General features: G+C 37.4%; 2 protein-coding genes across 2 annotated transcripts; both read right to left on the bottom strand.

The window, feature by feature from the left end:
• Positions 1–4,530: 4,530 nt before the first annotated feature.
• LOC122317248 (mediator of RNA polymerase II transcription subunit 31) lies at positions 4,531–7,897 on the bottom strand. Its single transcript, XM_043134228.1, has 7 exons — positions 7,804–7,897; positions 7,639–7,702; positions 7,053–7,150; positions 5,581–5,677; positions 5,357–5,435; positions 4,932–5,227; positions 4,531–4,772 (listed from the first exon to the last, which is right to left on the bottom strand). Coding segments are annotated over exons 1-7 (648 nt in total). The 5' UTR covers positions 7,805–7,897; the 3' UTR covers positions 4,531–4,759.
• Positions 7,898–17,109: 9,212 nt separating this feature from the next.
• On the bottom strand, positions 17,110–22,050 carry LOC122317266 (polyadenylate-binding protein 1-like). Its single transcript, XM_043134253.1, has 6 exons — positions 21,760–22,050; positions 21,565–21,667; positions 20,230–20,300; positions 18,298–18,489; positions 18,099–18,220; positions 17,110–17,439 (listed from the first exon to the last, which is right to left on the bottom strand). Exons 1-6 carry the CDS (start codon positions 21,889–21,891, stop codon positions 17,394–17,396), a joined length of 666 nt encoding a protein of 221 aa, XP_042990187.1. The 5' UTR covers positions 21,892–22,050; the 3' UTR covers positions 17,110–17,393.
• Between the last annotated feature and the right edge of the window lie 2,127 nt (positions 22,051–24,177).

The following is a 24,177-nucleotide window of genomic DNA, read 5'->3' as shown; positions in this document are numbered from 1 at the left end:
ATAATTCCATAATATCCTCTCTCTCTCTCTCTCTGTCTTTAAGAACCAACTTCTTTTATTTTATTTTATTTTTTCAAGACCCCAATCCAAACCACCCCCCCAACCCCCAAAAAAAACCCCAACAAAAACACCTTTTTTTATACCTTTTACCTCTTTGACATTTAGCAGCAAATTTAGCAAAAGATTAACATAAATATATTGAAAGAGAGTTGATATATATTGCAAAGTGCATCCAAAAACACCTTTATTATTACTTTCTGGTTAATAAAAAGTAAATATATATTTATTATCATGGTTATTAACGGAGGAAATAAGATTTGAGAGTTGGCTTGAATGGTAAAGTATTTTTATAATATTTCACTATTATTTTTTATTCTATCATTATTTTTTATTATTATTTATTATTATTTAATATTTTTTTATTACTTTTTCAGTACCTGAATATCTGGATGAAATTATCAAATTCATCGAGATGTGGGGACGGTGCCTTATGCATAGATTCGAGAAGTACTGTCAATTCCCATGAACTTGGGAAGTTCTCGACCGTTCACAACCCGGAAAGGTCTTGACTCTTCGTACCTCTCCCCAATTAACTCATTCCACGTGGTTGGCCTTTTTAGTTCAAACAAGTCCTAAACACAGCTTGGTCGTGACGCGGCGCTCCTGAGCACCCTCCGGGTCTTCGTTGTTTCGCCGCGTTTGATGAAGTGGACAGTTAGATAAGCTTGCCAGCTTTTCGTCTGACCAAACAGTAAAAACACCAGAAAATAAAATAAAGAAAAATTTAATTGTAAATATATTTATGTATTAATATATGTACTAATTTATTGTAATTGGTTAAAAAATAAATTTTATTAAAAATAGTATTAATTTAACTTTTAAGTATAAAAAAATTAATATTAATATATAAATTAATACATAACTTTACTTATATATAATAAAATACATAAAATAAACACAAGCAGTCAAGAAATTAGGTGGCATGCCTGCTCTTGCCACGTTGGGCCTTACGTTCTTATCCAGTCTAGGGATTTGACTCTTATTTTTTGGACAAAATAATGGCATTTGGCCAAAATTTACGGTTGAGAAAAAGTATAGAATTTGAGTCTTTTTATTTCTATATTTCTAAACATTTTTTATATTTAAATATATTATTTATATGTAAAATTACTCTTTTTAATAAATCGTGTGACATGTAGTGTTGCGTCAAAAAAGTCATTTAAATGGTAAATTTTAAATTGTCCAGTAGTAATACTTATATTAAAATAAATGTATTCGGATAAAAGGATTTTCTCGATAATTTATGAAGGAATTTTATAAAAATAAATTAAAGCTTTATGTAGTTTGATATAGTATATTAAATTATAAAATATTCTTTTATAATATATATATATATATAAAATATCAAATTAATTTATATCATATGATAAATTTAAGATGTTTTATAAACCTAAAATTCTCTTTGACAATATAAAAAGAACGTTACTCCTTTTAAGAAAACATCAAAACTACGACGTGGCTTCCTCCTTATAGACATATGTTTTTGGGCCATAATGTAGCTACCACGTGTGGTGTAAATGAGCTAGACTCCATGCCAATGACACAGAGTTTATCTTCAAATAGGACTATCCATTAAATCCCATATAACAAACTCCAATATCACATTACCATGTAGAGTCCACAAACTAAAACATATACACTGCAATACAGAGTAACAAATGGATTATACAAATCCCTCTCCCATTGGACCTCACTCACTCTCTCTCTCTCTCTCTCTCTCTCAAGCCAACAACAGACTCACTCCCTTCCGATAGCCCCACTCTCTCCCGTCGACCCCTACCGTTACCCACCCAACCATCAACATCTCTACTCGATGACATTTCCAACCGATTCCCACACTTGCCCAATATCTCCCATTGACGGCATCTCTACTTGACGCTGAGACCCCGTGACTTGTGGGTGACCCTCTCTCCATTCACCCATCTCTAGGAACCTTGAGTTCAAAGCCGCAAATCTCAATCAAAGTAAAGTTCAATCGACGTCCACTTCTTCCCAAAGCTCAGTAATTTCAAATCTTTGTTTATGAAAATGTTTGTTACGTTCCAGTTGGGAAATTCAGTGATGTGTATATTTGAGCGTATGAATGAAATGTTGACCGATTGAGCTCAATGATGTGTATATGTTTGTTAGTGGGAGGGAGTGGTGGGGCTGCACAGGATGGAGTGGGTCTCGCATTTAGGAATTTACATTTGTATTGCGGAAGAACTGTTATATATAGACATATATGGGACTTTATTTTTGTATTTAATTCCATCTTTTGCGTAGCACTTCATCATGTATATACTGTATTTTTGTCTATGTTGATGCTTGTTTAAAAATTTGATCAAAACGAGTTTCAGTTTGTGAATTTCTAACATGAAATTTACACAAATGAAACAAAAATATCAAAAAAACTGCTTTCACCAAATGGAAAAAATCAACACACAGCGTGCGACAGCATGGTCTGGAAGGCAGCTGCTACGATGGGGCTAGGGACTATGGTGGGCTGGGCCAGTCTACTCTAGCTCTTCTCCACCGACATACTTCGATTTTCTAAAATGAGTTTGATTTGTCTAAAGTTATTATGTGTGCGTGTGTATGCTACATTTGTGTGAGATGCTAATGTGACAACTTTTTATTGGTGTCTATTAAACTCCATATATCGGATTGTCCTACCCAAAGATGTTCTCTAATACAAAAACTATCACATTGCAACAAGCAAAATAGAGCCTAAAGAAAAAATCAACACACAGCGTGCGACAGCATGGTCTGGAAGGCAGCTGCTGCGATGGGGCTAGGGACTATGGTGGGCTGGGCCAGTCTACTCTGGCTCTTCTCCACCGGCATACTTCGATTTTCTAAAATGAGTTTGATTTGTCTAATGTTATTATGTGTGCGTGTGTATGCTACATTTGTGTGAGATGCTAATGTGACAACTTTTTATTGGTGTTTATTAAACTCCATATATCGGATTATCCTACCCAAAGATGTTCTCTAATACAAAAAATATCACATTGCAACACGCAAAATAGAGCCTAAAGAAATATATCAATTTCTGAAGAGAAGATGAACTACTTGGATGAATGACATCCAAAAAACGTGGGCAACATGATAATCCATTATCAAATTAAGGCGAAATGCTTCGGACGAGACATTGAACTATATCCAGCTTCGTACACGGCCAGCCCACTTAGATTGATTCAATTTTGTTTTTGGCTACATGCATTCAATCCTTAGAAAAATGGCACGGTCGTGCACTCGTGTGTTGATGATCTTCTTGGAGAAATAAATATCACAATTATATCTATATATATCTGATTAAAATATTTCAAATTGCCCTCCAAAAGAAGTTCTAACCAAGTGCTACACGCCTGACACTTGTCTGATTGATTTGGGTGTCAACTGTTATGGTAGGGATCATTTGGGTGGATTTTGTGGGCATGTCTATCTCTGTCTATTTAAAATATGCATCCAAATTTCAAATATATTTTCTTAAATATTATAAGGGGTGATACGGAGAGTTTCTTGCAAGGGTTTTGAAAATTGAATATCAGAAGAATCATAGCAGAAAAATGTGTTATTTTGAAAAATGAATATCAGAAGAATCATGTCTAAGCTGAATTTCCACACGTTATTAATATCTCATATAAATCAATGTCATTTTTATCAATAATCACACGATTTTAAATCACATAATACAGTCTGACATTTTATTTTCATGGGTACAGAATATAGACTGAAATTCATAAAATAAATCTAAAATATCATCAATTGAGAAGGGCAAGGATACAAGGCAGATTACCACGCAGAAGGGGTGTGCGGAGAGCATGTTGGAAGCGTGTCGTTGGCATGCAAGTTTGATAGGAATCCACAACATGATTAAAGCTTGTTTTTCGCCACTAAATGCAAGTATTGAGCTAAAGTTAAGTAGAGAGGTATGCATTTTTAATTTTTAACACGTAATTGGAGACATTACATCCTGGTAAGTCCAATCTAGCCAAGAAACAGAGCTTCTGGTGTTCACCTCCAACAGATCCCCATTTCATATGGAATGTATAGCATCCATTAATCTAAGAGAGACCTCTTTTCTCAAGTAAATGTAAAAGAAGAATACTTGGTAAGCAGTTCATTGAACCGAGGGAAGGAGGGAGGGCAAAAGGGCATGCAACGGTGTGACATATTCAAGATTTTCCTCCATCTGTAACCTATTAAGTAGGTGATGCGTCATTGCCTATTACACTACATCAGGATGGAATTGCTGTAGGTTGAAATTTACAATGAGAAAGCTGGCTATCATTGTTTGAATCTAAAAAATGTTAATTGTTTGGAATCCTGAATTCTGGTCTACCCAAAGCGTGGATACAGAACTCTTTAAGGACCTTCAACACTGCAATTCATTGACATACGGGAAGAGCTTGGAGCAGAAAGACTTTCATGAAGTACCCAGATCATCATTCAAGAAGCATAAGAACGATGAAGTAAATGTTCATATTAAGGAAATGTCAAGATGTAAAATCTAGATTAAGCAATTAAGTGTAATGTACGAAACATCATGGTTCTATGTTGTTACAAAGGTGGTAATCATAGTGTCAACATTTTTTAATAGAGAATTGGTGTCAATCTCTCTCCAATCTCATAAACCAGGAGGACAAGAAAATATTAACTACCTTAGTAGGCATCTCGCCCCTGCATTCTCTTTCCTGTTATAACAGAGGGCAAGCTATCCTTCTTTCCTGAAATAATCAAATATATATACTTATCAGAATATTGGTTCATCAAGGTCTTTTGTGCAATAAACTGATGTTAGATAATACATACATTTGAACTGAAAATAAAATTTAAAAAAAATCTATAATTTTCTTAACTTCCATAGTAGACAAAATTTTACATACTTTCTTTTTCTTCGATCAACCCCACTGCTCCGCATATCATTTTTTCCAAGAGCTGATCCATGGGGAATAGCATACTGCATTGGAGAAAGAGCTGGAGCAGAGGGTGCTGTAACAGCAATAGACGTAGCTGGAACAGGTGGCACAGGTGGAACAGGTTGTACAGGTGGCTGGGATGGAGCAGGAGCAGGAGCAGGGAGTGCAGCAATGGGCTCAGGAAGCTGTCTTGGTAAAATATGTTTCAACCGATTACTCCTATAATTCTTCCAAAAGTAAAATTGCTGCCTGTGCGCCAGTTCCTGAAAAGTCCAAGAAGTTTAAACCGATCATGTTACTGTTCTCAAATAGATTTTTGAGGCATCAAGGACATTTTAATGGAGAGATACATGATTTAGCTCAAGAGAAATATAAAAGTAAAAGATTTTGACCTTGTTTCCAGGATGTGCCATGGCATTGCGGAAGTTGGCGTTTTGGAGAAGTTCAAGAAAAAATAAGCAATGAGGATACCTGCAATTATGTGAGGAAAAAAGGATAGAAAATGGCAGAACATCAAACCCTAGAGAAAAGCTAAACTCAGTTCCCACTCTCACCCCCATCCAAAAAAAAAAGACCAGAGGTAATGTCATGGCATGATACTGAGAGATTAGCTCACATTATATATTTTATGTACTCAGGCTGTTGCCAATATTGAAGGTACTTAAGGTAGCCAATGAAACCTTCATCTTCAAGATAGCGATTCTGAGCCAAATCTACCATTAGAGATTATGGAACCAAGTATTAGGAATAAAACAACACACGAAAGCACACATAGGCTCACACACTGCAGACAATAGCATCCAATCCTTAGATCTCTAGACATTTCAGAAAAATAAAGACCAACAAAGAAAACGTATCCAATGTTAACAGAAGTGATCATTGCCACTGCTAACATCCTCTAGCATGTCTTTGTGCAAATTTGAGATTACTTCATTTGTTAAAAATATTCATGCTAATTTGGGTAAGGAATAAAAATTCATTTTAGTTACTCTTCAAATAACCCCAATATTTCACATGGAACTGCTGCTCGCAACCTTGTCCTTCTGATCCCAGAATCTCTCTCTCCCTCCCCCCCCCCCCCCCCCCCCCCCCCCCCCCCCCACAACACCCCAAAACCCCCCAAAGCTGACACTCTTAAAGCATTGCTCTTCAATTTTATTCAGAAAAGTCATGTAAAAAGGAGGAACTTTTTCTATGGGTGACATATAAAATGGTGGGGTTGGGACCAATGGTTGGATTCATAGCATTGACTGAGGGAAAAAAAAAATAAAACAAAAACAAAAACAAAAATGATGGTTTGAACATTAAAATGAACCTTAATGACCTATTCTAATTCCCAACATATATACCATTGGAGCTCAAGAACCACTGATATGGTAATTATATATTCCAAAAAAAAAAAAAAAAAACCTAGGGTTTGACTCAAATGGTAAAGGCTTTGGGTTTTGGGGTATGCTCCTCCCAGATCTAAGGTTCAAATTCCCTTAGGTGCAAACAATCTCTTGGGACCATCAGACTAGGGGATTTTTCCCTTGAATTACCCGAGGTGCACTTGCGGAAAGATCCTTGCCGAGGGCTTGTGCACCCCGAGATTAGTTGGGAATTTGTTTCCGGACACCCGGTGCCAATAAAAAAATATTCCACAAAACAAAAGCTTAGTCAATTGGGCACGAGGCAACCACAATGCAATCAGAATCAGAGAAGTCACCAGCATTCAAGATGTTGAAAGCAAAAAAATTTTTTTTTTGATAAGTAAGATGTTGAAAGCAAAAAATTAGAAATGTGTCAGTGGATATTTCCAATTTTTTCCACCTACAAATCATTCACGCAAACACAACCAGACCTAACCCTTACATTTATCAAATATGTCTGTAACACTAACTGAAGCATTGAATAAACATGGATGAATATATGATTTTAAAAAAAAAAGAGTTTTATTAACCTAAGAACCTACCAAAAAATATCTAATAAGAGACCCGTTAGAAAGCTTTAGTGGAAGAGGGGGCTTTCTTTCCCCCACATAGTTGCATCATAATAACAAATGCACCATTTGATTGCCAAGAAGGAAATTGAAATTTGGAAACCTACAGTGGATGTAGGTGGGATTAGCTAGACATTGTACAAATTCCAATTCAAGCAAAAACCGTTGCCTTCCATCATCTGGATCTTTATACGTGTTCTCTGGCCTGAAATAAAAATTAAAAAATTAAAAAAGAAAAAAAAGAGTCACTCAACAAAGGGAAAGAACCTTGAATCGTATATTCCTCAACATATCACTGCAATCACAAGGAAAAAAATAAAACCAAAGCTATGCAATTGAGAGAATACCCTATTTTTACATGGCGAGAACAGTTTTAGAACAACAAAAACCAAAAAAAAAGTCAAAAGAATTTTAAAGATAATCTTTTATCTGCCTGAGACAGTAAAAGAGGCCACTAAACCAAGACTAACGCAACTATTAAGACTCGGATGATTTTCTTCATCTACTTCTTCGAAGACTCGTCCAAAAACAAAAAAAGACTGAGCCGTCCCCCTCCCCCCGCCCCCTTCATCCTTCCCATCCTTTCCTCGAATGTCCCAGCAATCAAATACGGAATACAGACGGAGATCTAATGGGTCGGAAATCGGAATCATGTAACTTAAAATCGAGAAGAAGAAAGCGTTGGGTGCTTACGAGGAAGGAGTACTGGCTACATCGTCGACTTCTTCTTCAATAGAGGCCACTGAACCCTCTTCCACTGAAGGGAAACACGAATCAATAAACAAATTTCTTTGCAACGAAAACTTGCGAAAATTTAAAAAAAAAAAAAAAAAAAATGTGGGAGGAAGAGATCTTTACTTGGAATTTCGCTCTAGTCACAGAGAGAGAGGGAGAGCTACCCCGTGTCTTCATAGCATGACCAATATATGCAAATGAGGCCAGACAGGCCCAGGCCCATAAAGCCCATAATGGTATCACCTGATCCAAAATATATAAAGAAATGGAAAGATCTAATTGCAAGTATAATTGTGTACTAATATATGCATTAATATAATGTAATTGGTCAAAAAGTAAATTTTATCAAAAATAATATTAAGTTAAATTTTAAATATTAAAGAATCAATATTAATACATAAATTAATACATAAGTTTATTTATACGTATCAAAACTATAAAGAAATAGCTTGTTTTATCGTTCTACCAAGCAAAGGAGGATATAAAAAACAGAATCGTTTAGTGTAAAAGATTATTTATTGAAACGCTTTGTTTAGCAACTAAAATCATGGGTGTTTTCTTTTCGGAACGGGAACCATTTGATAATCGTTTTCTAATTTTATTTCTGTCCTTCGTACGAATAGTTGTATTTCATTTTCCATGTCATAAAAAAGAATAAATCTACTATACGCCTCAAATTAATTTTTTTTTATTTAATTATTAAAAAAGTAACTTTTAATGTATTAGCATATATATATATATATATATATATATATTTAAATATATTTAAAAAAATAAAATAAAAATATAAAACTGTCCACGCCCAGCAGCCTCCTCCATAAAAATAATAATAATAATAATGACTTCGTAGGGTTAATTTTGTTGGATGATGTCGTAATGTACCATCTTCTCCTTCATAGGACCGATTATTATGACATCTGTGACGCCCCTAAATCCCCACGTCCGAATACGGAAAAATCGAGACGTCCGGATGGTGACAACCCGGGTCACCATCCTATCGACGGGTGCCAAGTGTGTGCAAAAGCAACAAATGTGCACGAAAGAACACGCAGCGGATAACGAAAGTCATAACTAAGTACCAGAATTTTTTCTCAACATAATACAAGCTGTTTAAACATACATAAATAAAATATTACAAAACACAAATACAGTTTTAAATCAAATATAAAGCATAGCATCAGCAACCCGGCGGAGCCGCATCCTCGGGCTCAGCCTCCTCCTCTTCGTCCTCCAACTCTGCACCAGCAGCTACGGAACCAAAAATGGCACCGCAGGTAAGTAAAACCCAAACACCACCAGATAAAAACAAATAGAACTCAAACAACATGGATGCAAGAAAAACCAATGCACATGCCCCGCAAAACCATATTTTTTCCACGCACGCCAAAAACCCATTTGGCCCAATAAAAACATATTCTTAAAAACCACGCCTCGCTATTATCCCAGATAATGGCCCAAACCACAATTTTTCCAGAAAATGGATCAAAAGCCTCAAAACCAAAACTCGTCATTTTCCCAGAAAATGGCATGCATCCGAAAGCCATAAAAACAAACCGGTTATGCATGCACCATGATCTCCCCTAGGGATCATCCGCACACCCTGGCTCTGTGCCACACCGTAGGTAACGACTACGCATGTGACACCTAAACGAGCGATGCCCAGACTCGCACCCTGCACGTACCTGGCCAGGCCATCCTCTAGCCCTCGCCAGCGAAGGGCCACGGAGTCAATGAGTAGAGCGATGCCCAGACTCGCGCCCCGCGCGTACCTGGCCGGGCCATCCTTTAGCCCCGCTCCCGTCGTCGCCCAGCGACGACTCAGGGGACGTCACTCAGTATTATCCACTCCCGAGTGACCAGAGGAGCTCCACCGAGATAATAACTCATCCCGACTTGGGCTCGTGAGACACACGCACCCGAAAATCCATTCACGTCAGCAAAACAGGATTTTTCAAATAAAATAAATACACAAGCATGCGCCATGCAAATGCAATTATCAATGCTCCAAAACAAACAACCAATCATAAAACAATAAATCAAGCAACTCCGTCCTCCATCCATCCGACCCCCGAACTCCTCGGACTCAGTCCGGAATCAGCCAACCAACAAATAAAATAATTGAATGAGCAATATATTTTTAAATCTGAAAATATGGTTTGGAAAATACTTACAGCGCTATACGGTAATTTTAGAAAACACCCGGCGTTGCAAACGACGGAGAAAAAGCAACGTAACAGTGTAATTTACACTGTTGTCGTGGGTAATAAATTACCCATTTTCGAACGGGGACAAACCAAGGCTCGGGATTGATAGGGAATGACCTTGAGATATTTATGAAACTAAGGGAAATGAGTTTTGGCCGTGGGTGGTGGTGGAAATGGCGGTCGAAGGCCAAAAAAGGGCTGAACGGATCGAGGCCGGAAATGGGTGGTTTAGGTCGGCAAGAGGTAGGGGAAGAAGCTGTGAAAAGATGGTGGCCGAAAGTGGTGCGACGGCGCCGAAAACGGTGAAAAACCGTATGGCTTGGAAGAGCTTGTGGCGGCTAACGGTGGCTCGGATGGAGGTGAAACTTGGTGGGGATGTTCACCGGTGAGAGGGGAAGAAAACTGGGTGGGTGGTGTCAGCCACGCCGCCGGCGAGCGGCGGTTCTGGGCTGCGAAAGCAACCGGCGACAGGGGCAAAAACAGAGCAGGTGCAGCGACTTCCGGCGGCTCTCGAAAGCTAACGGCTGGTCCGATGGCTCTGAAAATTGGTGGGGATGATCTCTGGTGGAAAGGGAAGAGAATGGTGGTGACGGCGCACCAAACGGTGGCCGGACGGCGGAGAACTGGCCGGTCAAAGTGACGGCGATGGGAATAAGAAAAAGGGGCAGCTGGGCATACGTGGGAGAGAAAGGAGAAGAAAGAAGAAGAAAAGAAAGAAAAAGAAGGAAAAAGAAAAGGAAAAAGGGAAAAAGAAAAAGAGGAAAGAAAAGAAATGAGGTCCAATCCTCACTCCGGAGACCAAAAACCGATCCGCCGAAAACGATATTAAAAACCGTAAAACGACTAAAATAAATTAAACACATCAAATAAATTAAAACCAATTAAAACACATTAATTTAAAATAAATAAACCAATATATTATTCAAATTACAAACAACCCTTCAGTGAAAATACACGTAAAAACGGGGTATCACATCCTCCCCCCTTTAAAATAAATTTCGTCCTCGAAATTTGTGAAATCAAACATAAGCTCCAAGCAGATACAATATACAACTTAGATTATACTTGAAAAAAAAAAATCATACTATCAACCATTTTCACACAAGTATGAATAAAGCTCTCTCCAAATATACTCCTATAAGCAATTCCATCACATTCGCACTAATCTCTCAGAGACGCATCACGTCTAGAACTCTTAAAGCGGCCCCGTAAACAGAAATCACCATATCCACAAGAACTTCAAAACCGCACCCAAGTAAATTCCAACAATTAGTATCTTTCCACAATAAACTGTGTTAACCTCAATCAGCTCCTGTGTTATAACCTCCAAACCTTCATTATACACTATATCTTGGTAACCTAATAATCACTTCCAAAATAAACCATCAATCAACATAATTTGTACAACCAAATGATTAACTTCTGACTAAAACTTTAAGTCATCACTAATTTTCCAAAATCAGCACAAGATTTAAACACCTAATTATCTTCAAAATATCACGCTTCTGTGCGCACTCTGATAACTCGCCAAAATGCAAAAAGACTATATCCTCATAAATTAACACCCTTGAGTACAAGTTAACTCTAACACCTGAAAGCAAGAAAATCCTTTACCACACTTTGATAGAAAATAAAATCTCCCAAAATCATGAATCATCACTCCTATCCCTCAATTATCTCTAGCTACCTTAATCAAATCAAGATTCCTCAATGACACCCATGATCCTCAACAAAAAGACAATATCAATCAATTGCAACTTCCAAATTAAAAACAAGTAACATTATCTCAAAATACGCCAATCTCATCTAAGATAAAGAACATAAGGCTCGAATCCATCCCGACCAACTAATAAAGCACCTATAACTCCTACCCAACAACTTACACTATCAAGATCATCACCTAAATTCTGAATATCGTCTAAATTTAGAGATGACTAAATACACTACGAACCACGATTGAATTCACCATAACCTTAATGAACCCTTCTTGAAAACTCACTTACCTACTTCCATTCTCATAACCCTAGTAGTAGCACGACTATTTCCTTTAATTGCATACAAAATTAAATCTCAAGATAGGCCATGCTGTTCATATCTCCAATCCATCAAAACTATTGCACTACCCTCCTAACTCCTACTGCTTATTACCTCACGTACCTGCTTAGGCTAATCACCGTTGATTCCCCAGCTTCCACTTTCAAGATTTTATTATCCACCTACACATTGCGACCCAACAATCTCTCAAGTTAAATAAAATGTCTATAACTCTCCCAACTGGACACTCAAACTCCAAAGGAAAGTATAGCCTCAAAATTTAAATTCCTATGTGACCTCAAGTCACAATTAATTCTTAGAGATAGTCTCAATAATTAATGACAACCATCACTCCAATTGGTAACCCACTTCAACTCTACACTCCGATCAACTCACCAAGAACTCGAAGTTATGATCTATTGAATTTAATACTATCACATCTAATCCACTTCAGTACTCACCAAAGCCACTTCTCTCAAGCCAAAAAGAGACTAGGATTTGTACTCTCCGAAATCCATACACTCTCACCACCACTATAAATGGATCTCATGTACCCTTAGCTAAGATCAATAATTATTCTAACGTATAAGTGATCCATTATTTCCATTTCCAACATCCGTACCTATATCGTCAAAATAAACGAAAATCATTTCCCAAAACCTGCATCATCTATTATCCTCAACTCGGTATGAATCAATCCCAAAACTTATCACTATAACCTCGAGCTATAACAATTATTGCCAACCTACATTCCATTGAGTAACACGCCTAGACTGAACACTCCAATCGATTCACCACTATCACGTGTCGATCTCATACGTCCTTAGCCGAAACCAATAGTCATTCTAACGTACAAGTAATCCATTACTACTATTTCCATCATCTGGACTTATATCTGCAAATCAACATGAATCATTCCTATATCTGCTTAACTTATACCCTTAACATCAGCAAATAGTTATCGCTTAAAGCTTTGTACTGAAAATGACCTTAAACCTGCTAATAATCCGTTCCCAAAAGTCTCCGGAATATGAGGTCTCAACTTCAATCGAATTCAATACCAACAATTAAACTATTGCTTCCAAAACCTCAATGGATCTATTTCTTCCGAACCGACAAAAATCATTTCCTAAAATCAATTACTACAACCTCGAGTTAACAATAGTCATTTTCTAAACTAAGTCAATATCTACAATTCTCAAAGAAGTATATGAGCTAGATCATTACCTTCCATTCTCAAAGAAATCTACTCTAGAAAAATTTTCATATCAATAACTCAACTCTAATCAACCCCATTTTAATGGTTATAAACTAATCACTCACCAGAGTAGATCAAGCTACAGCACTAAGTCTGTAAAACTAAGAACTCAATTCTTATTATAAGTCAATCCTTCTACTCTGCAATTCTAAAACCTTAAATCAAATAAGAATCATCTTCCGGAACTTCTAAGATCAAACAACTCACATCCCATAATAGAAAAAAAAAATCAACTCCCAAATCTTTCAAATTCTAAAACATTAATAGATAATAAATCATTTTCTGAAATCCTCAAGATTGATGGCTTTAATCTAAAACATTCACCTTCAAAGCTTGTAAATTTTAAAACCCAAAGTGCCACCAAATTGCTCATTCGAATCAGCGAAATTAAAACTTGGAATTTAATTATTTCCTCCAAAGCTTGTCGAACCTAAAACCTTAATTACCAAAATCTTATTTCCTAAAATCTATAAGGCCTCAAACCTTAGATAAAATTATCTTAAACCAATCCTTAAAGTTCGTTGAACCTACACTCTCCTATTCTATAGCTTCATTACATAAATTCTACAAAACCTAAGACCTTAACCATCTTAAGCGACTTAAAGCTAACTCCCCTCCTTAGTTGCAACTTACATTCCTACTCCCAAGAAATTGTCTAATCCATGTCGTTCCCTTCTAACCACAATATTATAAAAGTAACCCACCTCTATAAAATTCAACCCTACTTCACTAAGTATTTTTTTTTTCCTATCAACGACATTCTCAATAGTACTGTCCTCCTGCCATAGCACAATCCTCAACCCCACTTTAACTTCGGACAAAACAAAACAAAACAACTTAAAACAAAATAAATAAAACAAATAAACAATATACTTGCAATTCAAATAAAATAAAATCAAACCAAACCAAATCAAATGGAATTAAATAAAATAAATTCAAATCAAATAAAATCGAATCAAGTTAAAGAAAAACAAATCAACTTAAATAAATTAAAATAAATTTAACACCAGCTTTTAAAACTTTCTGGTACTCCACCTATGGGACATATGGTTTTACCCAGAGCCAAACGGCTCTGATATCACCTGTGACGCCCCCAAATCCCCACGCCCGAACACGGGGAAATCGAGACGTCCGGATGGTGACAACCCGGGTCACCATCCTATCGACGGGTCCCAAGTGTGTGCAAAAGCAACAAATGTGCACGAAAGAACACGCAGCGGATAACGAAAGTCATAACTAAGTACCAGAATTTTTTCTCAACATAATACAAGCTGTTTAAACATACATAAATAAAATATTACAAAACACAAATACAGTTTTAAACCAAATATAAAGCATAGCATTAGCAACCCGGCGGAGCCGTATCCTCGGGCTCAGCCTCCTCCTCTTCGTCCTCCAACTCTGCACCAACAGCTATGGAACCAAAAATGGCACCGCAGGTAAGTAAAACCCAAACACCACCAGATAAAAACACATAGAACTCAAACAACATGGATGCAAGAAAAACCAATGCACATGCCCCACAAAACCACATTTTTTCCACGCACGCCAAAAACTCATTTGGCCCAATAGAAACATATTCTTAAAAACCACGCCTCGCCATTATCCCAGATAATGGCCCAAACCACAATTTTTCCAGAAAATGGATCAAAAGCCTCAAAACCAAAACTCGCCATTTTCCCAGAAAATGGCCTGCATCCGAAAGCCATAAAAACAAATTGGTTATGCATGCACCATGATCTCCCCTAGGGATCATCCACACACCCTGGCTCTGTGCCACACCGCAGGTAACAACTACGCATGTGACACCTAAACGAACGATGCCCAGACTTGCGCCCCGCGCGTACCTGGCCAGACCATCCTCTAGCCCTCGCCAGCGAAGGGCCACGGAGTTGGTGAGTAGAGCGATGCCCAGACTCGCGCCCCGCGCGTACCTGGCCGGGCCATCCTCTAGCCCCGCTCCCGTCGTCGCTCAGCGACGACTCAGGGAACGTCACTCAGTATTATCCACTCCCGAGTGACCAAAGGAGCTCCACCGAGATAATAACCCATCACGGCTTGGGCTCGTGAGACACACGCACCCGAAAATCCATTCACGTCAGCAAAACATGGTTTCTCAAATAAAATAAATACACAAGCATGCGCCATGCAAATGCAATTATCAATGCTCCAAAACAAACAACCAACCATAAAACAATAAATCAAGCAACTCCGTCCTCCATCCATCCGACCCCCGAACTCCTCGGACTCAGTCCAGAATCAGCCAACCAACAAATAAAATAATTGAATGAGCAATATATTTTTAAATCTGAAAATAGGGTTTGGAAAATACTTACAGCACTATACGGTAATTTTAGAAAACACCCGGCGTTGCAAACGGCGGAGAAAAAGCAACGTAACAGTGTAATTTACACTGTTGTCGTGGGTAATAAATTACCCATTTTCGAACGGGGACAAACCAAGGCTCGGAATTGATAGGGAATGGCCTTGAGATATTTATGAAGCTAAGGGAAATGAGTTTTGGCCGTGGGTGGTGGTGGAAATGGCGGTCGAAGGCCAAAAAAGGGCTGAACGGAGTTGAGCTCGTGGGAGCTGCTCCGGCAACGGATCGAGGCCGGAAATGGGTGGTTTAGGTCGGCAAGAGGTAGGGGAAGAAGCTGTGAAAAGATGGTGGCCGGAGGTGGTGCGACGGTGCCGGAAACGGTGAAAAACCGTATGGCTTGGAGGAGCTTGTGGCGGCTAACGGTGGCTCAGATGGAGGTGAAACTTGGTGGGGATGTTCACCGGTGAAAGGGGAAGAAAACTGGGTGGGTGGTGTCGGCCACGCCGCTGGCGAGCGGCGATTCTGGGCTGCGAAAGCAATCGGCGACAGGGGCAAAAACAAAGCAGGTGCAGCGACTTCCGGCGGCTCTCGAAAGCTAACGGCTGCTCCGATGGCTCTGAAAATTGGTGGGGATGATCTCTGGTGGAAGGGGAAGAGAATGGTGGTGACGGCGCACCAAACGGTGGCCGGACGGTGGAGAACTGGCCAGTCAAAGTGGCGGTGACGGGAATGAGAAAAAGGGGCAGCTGGGCGTACGTGGGAGAGAAAGGAGAAGAAAGAAGAAGAAAAGAAAGAAAAGGAAAGAAAAAGAAGGAAAAAGAAAAGGAAAAAGGGAAAATGAAAAAGAGGAAAGAAAAGAAATGAGGTTCAATCCTCACTCTGGAGACCAAAAACTGATCCGCCGAAAACGATATTAAAAACCATAAAATGATTAAAATAAATTAAACACATCAAATAAATTAAAACCAATTAAAACACATTAATTTAAAATAAATAAACTAATATATTATTCAAATTAAAAACAACCCTTCAGTGAAAATATACATAAAAAGGGGATATCACAACATCAACATGCGTACTTCCAAAGGTTGTGTTAGAAAGTTTTAGGTTTAGTTTTTAATATATATTTGATTTACAAAGACATGTTTGTAAATTTATATTCGCATACTTATGTGATTTGTAAGATTTGAAAACTCTTAAAAGTTGGCTCAAGTGGTAAATGTTTTAAATTCAAGGATGTGCTCTCCCGATCTAAGATTCAAATCTTCTTGAGTGCAAACAATATCTAAGGGCCACCTGATCACAAGGTACCGATAAAAGAAAAACAGTTATTTGTAAGATTTGAGAATTTCATTTTTGAGAATTTATATCCACAAACTTATGTGATTTGTCAATTTAAGAATTTTATTTTTGCCGAATTTTCTTGTGAACCTAAGAAGGTTAAATTTCATACCGAAGGCTAAATTCTACTCGACACTAAATATTAGAAACAGAAGGACTATATATGTTAATCCCACTTTAACAAAAATTAAATCTGTTCTGATAATATTAAACACCAATCTCGTCGCACATTCTCTACCTAGGCTAGATAATCTCACGACACTTGAAACTTGCAAAATAGTTTTCCATAATTCACAATTAGCGTACATAATCAATGCAAATACTGGATCAATTTGAATTCTACAATGTCTGAGCTGAGCCAAACTGAATTGAAAATTACCAATCTGGAGGAGGAACTCATAGAGGCCTAAAGAGAATTAATAGTTATCACTACAATTATAATCTGCATACTCGCTCCTTTTGTCTCCTCCAAAGCAGGTAAATGCGTAATTTGATAAACGTAATACTACAAGCTCCAACTTAGGGGGAAAAATTCACGTCCACAATTTAACCATTAGTATGGCCGGTACCGCATTGGTCTTCTGAACCTTGGAACCCTTCTGCATTTATGGACAAATGAATAGTCTGAGCAATAGGGTAAGGTGGTGTGCGTGAAGACAAGATTGGAAGAGAGTATTTGCAAAGGCAGTCATTCCAACAATGCAACAACAGACATGAAATATATACATGATGTCTCAACTGTAAGTTCGGAATTTGAGGCTGAGAAAACATGAGTACTTAGATTCAAAACATATCGAAAACCAAGGTACAGACTAGGATAAAACAGTGTGAAAGAAATTTAAATGATTATATCTCTGTGTGCGTGCTTGCTGGCATCTAGTTAAACCAATTTAATTGTCGAGGACTTTCTTGAAAATATATATATATATATATATAAATGATTTATGGACCACAACTCATGAAAATGATCATTATCCATGATTGTTTATCCGGTAACAGCTTGAACAGAAATTAGATTGGCCCGAAGCTTAACAACCCCTTCATCCACCCCCCGCCACACACACAAATGAAATGAGCTGGGAAAACACACAATGAATCCCTTATATACTGTAAGGTATCTAAAGCTTCAAACACATTGCAATCTAAAAGATAGTGAAGTAAAGGCTCCATTTGATTTCAAAGAAAATGTCCAGTTCCCAAGTTCATTTATTTTCTTTCCCTTCCAGCAACCAAATTGAGTAAAAATTCTAACACTTACCCATAACCATATGGAGGATAAACAGGCATAAAGGGCCTTCGGGGTTGAAAACCTAAATATGGGTTAGGTCGTCTTCCTCTGTATTGTTTCATTCCAGGAATGTTTGTTCGCTTAGCAGAGACCTATATAAAGCCAAAGCCCACTCCTGTAATTAATTAAGTTCACAAAGTAATTAATGACACAAATAGAATTTCAATACCTTCAATTGACGACCATGCAATTCGGATTCATTTAACAGAAGAGCATTCTGAACAGCGTCAACTTCAACAAACTCAACATAAGCAAATCCTTTTGGTTGCCCAAACTTGTCTGTCAAAATTGTCACTCTGTTTACTGTTCCACAAGATTGAAAGTGCTGCTGGACCTCTTCAGGAGTACATGCATAGTCAACCTGAGATTGATAATACAAGATCATTTTCCAAGGGCCTCACATGCATGAAGCATCATAAAATTTAGTACCAGAACTATTCCTCAAGTATTTATTGAAGTCCAAAGCATTCCTAAACAAATTAAATATGCATCAGAGGAAGTACAGATGTACATGGTACCAATCCCTGACATGTGGTTTCTTTCAAACACTTGCATGCAACCCAAAATTTCACTTTGGGTCCATACCACAACTGAAAACTTGGGAAGACAAAATGCATCGGTCACTGAAGAAGAGTCTCTATGCATGCAACAACTTAAATTGATAGATGGCTTGGGTAAATGATATGACAATAAACACTAGAACTGTTAATTAACAGAGTTTTTGTTGGAGTATAATTGGTCAGGGTGTTTTGAGTTTTTTGGCTTGCTGCTTTCACGTACAGTTAGGATTAAATCACAAGAAACTTACCCAATAAGCCCTTCGACCTACCTCCTTTATTCCCTCCTAGTTAAAATCCCGCACAAGCAGACATTCAAGGGAAAAAGGTCTTTCATCAGAGCCAAACATACCGACCTGCAAATTACTTCAATGATTCGGCTGAGTTCCCAAACTCCTCCAACCCTCTCATCCTCATCCTCTTCCACTCAGTTTTGTTTTATTATCACTTTTTTACTGATCATAGAATGCACTTTTATAAATGTGCTTTGCTTTTGGCAAGCAAAGTGTTTCGGCTTGGGAGCGTTGTTGGGCAAGTATTCTCTTCCAATCACTCAAAAGATAACAAAATGAACCAGAAAATAGAAGAAAGTTTTAGTGTAATATTGAAGATCCAAGAAGTTGATAAATTGTAATGACTATGAAACTCAATGCATATAAGTTTTGTCTCAGAGTGGAAGATTTTGTGCATGCTGAAGTATATCAGATTGATGATGCAGTTGCTACAGTCAATTTAAGGTATATGTGAACTTGGTTCAGAAGTTAAAGCCGGGAATCTTTCAAGAGTCGTGAAACTCTTCAACAACTAGTAAATTGTGAAATCCCTTATAACAAGGAACCTAAATCCCAGTGCATTCACTTTTTGGCATTTACTCCCAAGTACTGGTCAACAAAGTCTAATCAAATCAACCAATACACTTGTTTGCCCAACCACTTCATCTTCATCAAAAGCTTTATTAACTATTACTCAAGCAAATGCCAACATCTTCGCATCACAAGCATTGTGATCAAGACTACCCAGTGCATAAAGGCAAATTGAACACCGAAATTCCTACTGGAAATACAAATTCAATAAACAAAGTAAAGATAAGCACCGTTTACCAAACTAACTTCTTCTTTTTTTATCGGTCATTTACTAAACTAAACTAGTCAGTTGACATACATAGGATTTTATTAATCAAGTAAATAGGCAAAGCCCAAGTACACATAAAGTATACATGGATAACACCTAGTTACAGGTTAGGAACGAGAAATGGATAGTTGATATATATATGCCTAGTTAAAAGTAAGTAATATTCTCAATCAATAAGCACTTATTAAAACAATCTCAATCAATAATTCCTTCTTTCAACTTGGTACAGCGCAATAAAAAACTATCAGTCATCATTCACGATTCAAATTTTCCTGTACAAAGGATAGACTGTACAAACTTTAAATAATGGATAAGAATAAGCAAAAACATATATAATAGTAGGTTCAGTGTATAATATCATTTGAAATAAAAGAAAATGAGATGGAGCAAGAAATGGATGGTTAGAACCTCACATTACCAACATAAATGGATCGAGCATCCACCTCCTCCTTTTCAGCCTGAGTTGCAGTAGCACTGGATGAATCTTCATACATATTCAAAAATAACATTACTAATGAAACAAATTCTATGTATCATTAGTTAAAGAGTCAAATCTTCAAACAAATACTAAATTCAAAACCAGAAAATGAGAGGAAACGTGCAGTATAGCATACAAGCCACATATGGTTCAAAATGACTTAACCGGGCTGCCACTGATTGCTTTACTATAACTTCTTTGATTGACACTGATTGCCACTGATAGCACAATCCAGACACAATGAAAGTCTGCAATCATTAACTAAAATTTTGTACTGCTTGTTGGGGAATCACCACACCCACAAACAATGATAACGAGAAAGACAGTGAAACGATAAATAAGGAAACATAGGAATCAGTCACACATGATACAAAATTTATGGGGTTCGGCAACATGCATACATCCACGGAGTTGCAGGGGATTTTACTCAAAGGAGATTTACAACATACAGTGTTTTACAAGAGCTTCTCTCTCCTCACAATCTCAACTCTCTCTCTAGAAAGCTCAAATGCTATTACTCTCCTCTTTGGATTCAATATGCTCAATACTGTCCTTTTCCGTTCTATTTAATAACATTTTTTTTATAAGTATTTAATAACATCTATATAGCAAACGACATGAGAAACCCTAATGCAACAACTTTTGGGTTATTCGCTCGAACAAAATCTCGAGAGCACCTCGAGCGAACTCTCTATCCAACATTTGAGCAGCCTATCGAGCGAGCCTTGAACGAACTCTCTGTTCAATGTTCGCTCAACCCAACCATCGAGTGCACCCAAGAGTTCGCTTTGCTTGAGCCCAATGTCAAGCGCTACTTGAGCAAACTCTCTGCCTGAACTTCGCTCGAGCCCAATGTCAAGCGCTACTCGAGCAAACTCTTAGCCTGAGCTTTGCTCAAGTGTCATGTTGAGCAAAAGTCAAGCCAACTCTTGGGTTGACACCTTCTCAGCTCACTAGACTGCACATAACCCAACACTGCTGTTCATACCCGTCTCAGAATGGGATAATATTTCAATTTCTTTCCCCTAACCGATTCACTAGGAAAAAGCTTTAAATATAAACAAGAAATAACAAATCTCACCAACGAGTATATTAAATGTCCCATACAGAAACAAGTGGCTACACAGTTTTTTTACTTAACCCAACCATTTACTGAAAACCAGAACCTAGAGCACCCAACAAAATGCAGTTTTGAGGAATCATACACACACACAAATATATATATATATATATACACACACACGAGAGAGAGAGAGAGAGAGAGAGAGACCTTGAACAGCGCCCATCTCCTTCTCAACCTTGGCCTGCATTTCGCGAAGAGCGCCGGCTTCTTCTTCAATCTCCTTAAGCCTCTTCTTCATGTCCTCCAAGTCCTATCACGAAAGCAAAGTTACTAATATAAAATATTGACTGAGAGCGACGGAGAGAGAACGAGAGAGATTGATTGTAGGTAAGGGAAGGAAACCTTGGAGTTAGGATCTTGAAGCTCCTCGTCGTCAGCTCTAGAGGACATCTCAACGTCAACCTCCATCTCACCCTCGTCGGGGATCTCTCCTCCATACACTTCGTGCTCTTGCTCTTCGTGCTGCCGATCCATCTCCCTCTCTCTCTACTCTACTCTCACTCCGACGCTCAGTTCAATTTACCAGTATGAGATGGCTTCCAGCTCCAATCCTCCGTATTTCAATGGGTCTGAGTTTGGGATCGGGCGGCCGACGGGCATTGTCTGTGGATTTGGGGCCAAAGCTGAAACTAGTGATTTTGTGATTAGACAGGGGTATATATGGGATTTAGTACATCCCATTGCTGACGGTTCGATTATTATCAACGCAAAAATCTAAGCGTACATTAATACGTATTAATTTAATATAATTAATTAAAAAGTAAATTTTATTAAAAATAATATTAATTTAAATTTTAAATATAAAAAAATTAATATTAATATTATAATTAATACACGATTTTACTTATACATAAAAATAAAAAAAAATAAAAAATAAAAACTTGAACTTATAAAAAAGTGAATTTTATCATAAAAATTTTTAAAATTTTGTACATTTCGAGATTAACATATGTGAATTTACGATTGCCATAGCTGCATTATGTGTATTAATTTTTTCCCCGAATATAAATTTTATAAAATAATTATAAGTTTATTATCATTTTTAAATAATACTTATACGTGCACGTTGACCTGAAAAACATACCATTTAGGTATTTACATAGCTGACATGATAGAGTTATGGCTCGTTTAGACATTTGAAATATTTTTGATTTTTATAAATAATAATAAAACGGTTTGAGTTAAAATATTTTATTGAATTTTAAAAAATAAGAAAAAAAATTGAATAAAAATATGATAAAGTTATAAAATTGGTTGAATATATTTAATTTTTTAATATTATTTTTATTTTAAAATTTATAAAAATTGTAATGATTTTTATATTTTGTTTAAAAAATTTGTAAAAGTTATAATAATTAGATAATTATTAAATGAAAAAGTTAAAAATTTAAAATTAAAAAGTGCTTTATAATTAAATGATGTTTGAGAATAAAATTATGAGAATTTTTTTAAATATCAATAATTATGTCTCATCTCTATATCCAAACGTACTAATAGAATAGAAAGAAATTTGATTTTTAAATTTGTCACACAAATTAAGTTTTGTCATGTCATGAGTTGTGTAAAGGGGCATGTTATCCTCGCTAACTTGCAAACGTCTCACTAAAGAAACATACCATCATGATACTTTCCACTTTCCAGCACTGAAGTAATGTATGTACGTTGAAGTATAAGACGTTGATGTCGCCACTGCAACTTATCATACATTATTTTGACTGTGAGCTCAGAAGAGGAAAAAAAAGAAATGCAATTTGACTATATATGGAATTACCCTATCCGACTTAAAAAAAGAGAGAAGCACAATGGTCCAGCACCCAGCTAGCATGGTGTTGGTACTTTTGTGACAACAGGCCTAGCTACCATCCAATGAGAGAGAAATATCCTGTGCATCAAGGGATCAGGACCAAGCACATGTTGAGAGATACCCACCCCGTCGCTTCAACACAGAAACTAGCTGAAGAAAAAGTGGTGAACAAAGTCGAGACATTAATACATGTAGCCATAATTCCCTTTTGAATTATGCAAGCAAGCAAGCAAGTTCATTTGGTGCAAGTTGCCCAACTGAAGTGCAAGGTTGAAGCCAATTCACCAGCTTTCCTTTTTTTTTTTTTTTTAATTGTAATATTGAATATATTCTATCATATATGGTCAGCTAATTGATGCAGTTGACAAATGGAAAGGAAAATGCGAGAAGATAAGGACTGGGCATGCAATTTGGTTAGAGAAGGGACGTAAGCTAGATTACATTTGGGGCGGTCCAAACACGATTCTTTTTCTCTCATCCTCAGCCCTAGCTAGGCCTATAAATAGAGACTCCAAAACGTAGTATTTCTCACCATCATCCAGCTAGCTTTCGGATAAGGAAGCAAAATCATCTGAGAGAAGAGAGATCTAGCCTGAGGATAAGAGTCCTGTTTGGTAGCCAAGGATGACTTGCCTGCACCTCCAAGAGGCTTCTTCTTCATGCAATCAACCGTATTGACGATCGATCGAGTCATGTATTTTTGCAGTCTAGCTGTAGCAAGAAGCTGCTCCTGTATGGTTCGTAGGCAATCTCCTTGGCTAATCTAGCAGTCTCTTCTTTCTCATGCTGGGCCTTCTCTTCTTCGAAACGTCAAGTCCTAGCAGGCCGGCCTCCACACTGTTTTGCATGCACTCATTGATCTAGCTTGCGAGTATTATCGGAATATCGGAGCTAGTCCTTCCGATCCATATCAGAGAGTAGTACTGCTATCATTCACAAAGCGATCTTTCCTGATA

This window comes from Carya illinoinensis, chromosome 7 (genome assembly GCF_018687715.1).
Source record: "Carya illinoinensis cultivar Pawnee chromosome 7, C.illinoinensisPawnee_v1, whole genome shotgun sequence".
Taxonomy (NCBI): Eukaryota; Viridiplantae; Streptophyta; class Magnoliopsida; order Fagales; family Juglandaceae; genus Carya; species Carya illinoinensis.
Note: the sequence above shows the minus strand (reverse complement) of the source record. Positions and strands in the feature narration are given on the sequence as shown.

Excerpts from the sequence above, each read along its gene's own strand:
- LOC122317248 (XM_043134228.1), bottom strand. Across the intron at positions 5,436-5,580 it reads GAGTACATAAAATATATAAT|GTATCCTCATTGCTTATTTT; the intron begins GTGAGCTAATCT and ends ACATAATTGCAG. Across the intron at positions 5,228-5,356 it reads TGGCACATCCTGGAAACAAG|GAACTGGCGCACAGGCAGCA; the intron begins GTCAAAATCTTT and ends TGGACTTTTCAG.
- LOC122317266 (XM_043134253.1), bottom strand. The coding sequence starts at position 21,891 with ATGGATCGGCAGCACGAAGAGCAAGAGCACGAAGTGTATGGAGGAGAG. Across the intron at positions 18,490-20,229 it reads GATCCATTTATGTTGGTAAT|GTTGACTATGCATGTACTCC; the intron begins GTGAGGTTCTAA and ends TATCAATCTCAG. Across the intron at positions 18,221-18,297 it reads TGCATGGTCGTCAATTGAAG|GTCTCTGCTAAGCGAACAAA; the intron begins GTATTGAAATTC and ends GGCTTTATATAG.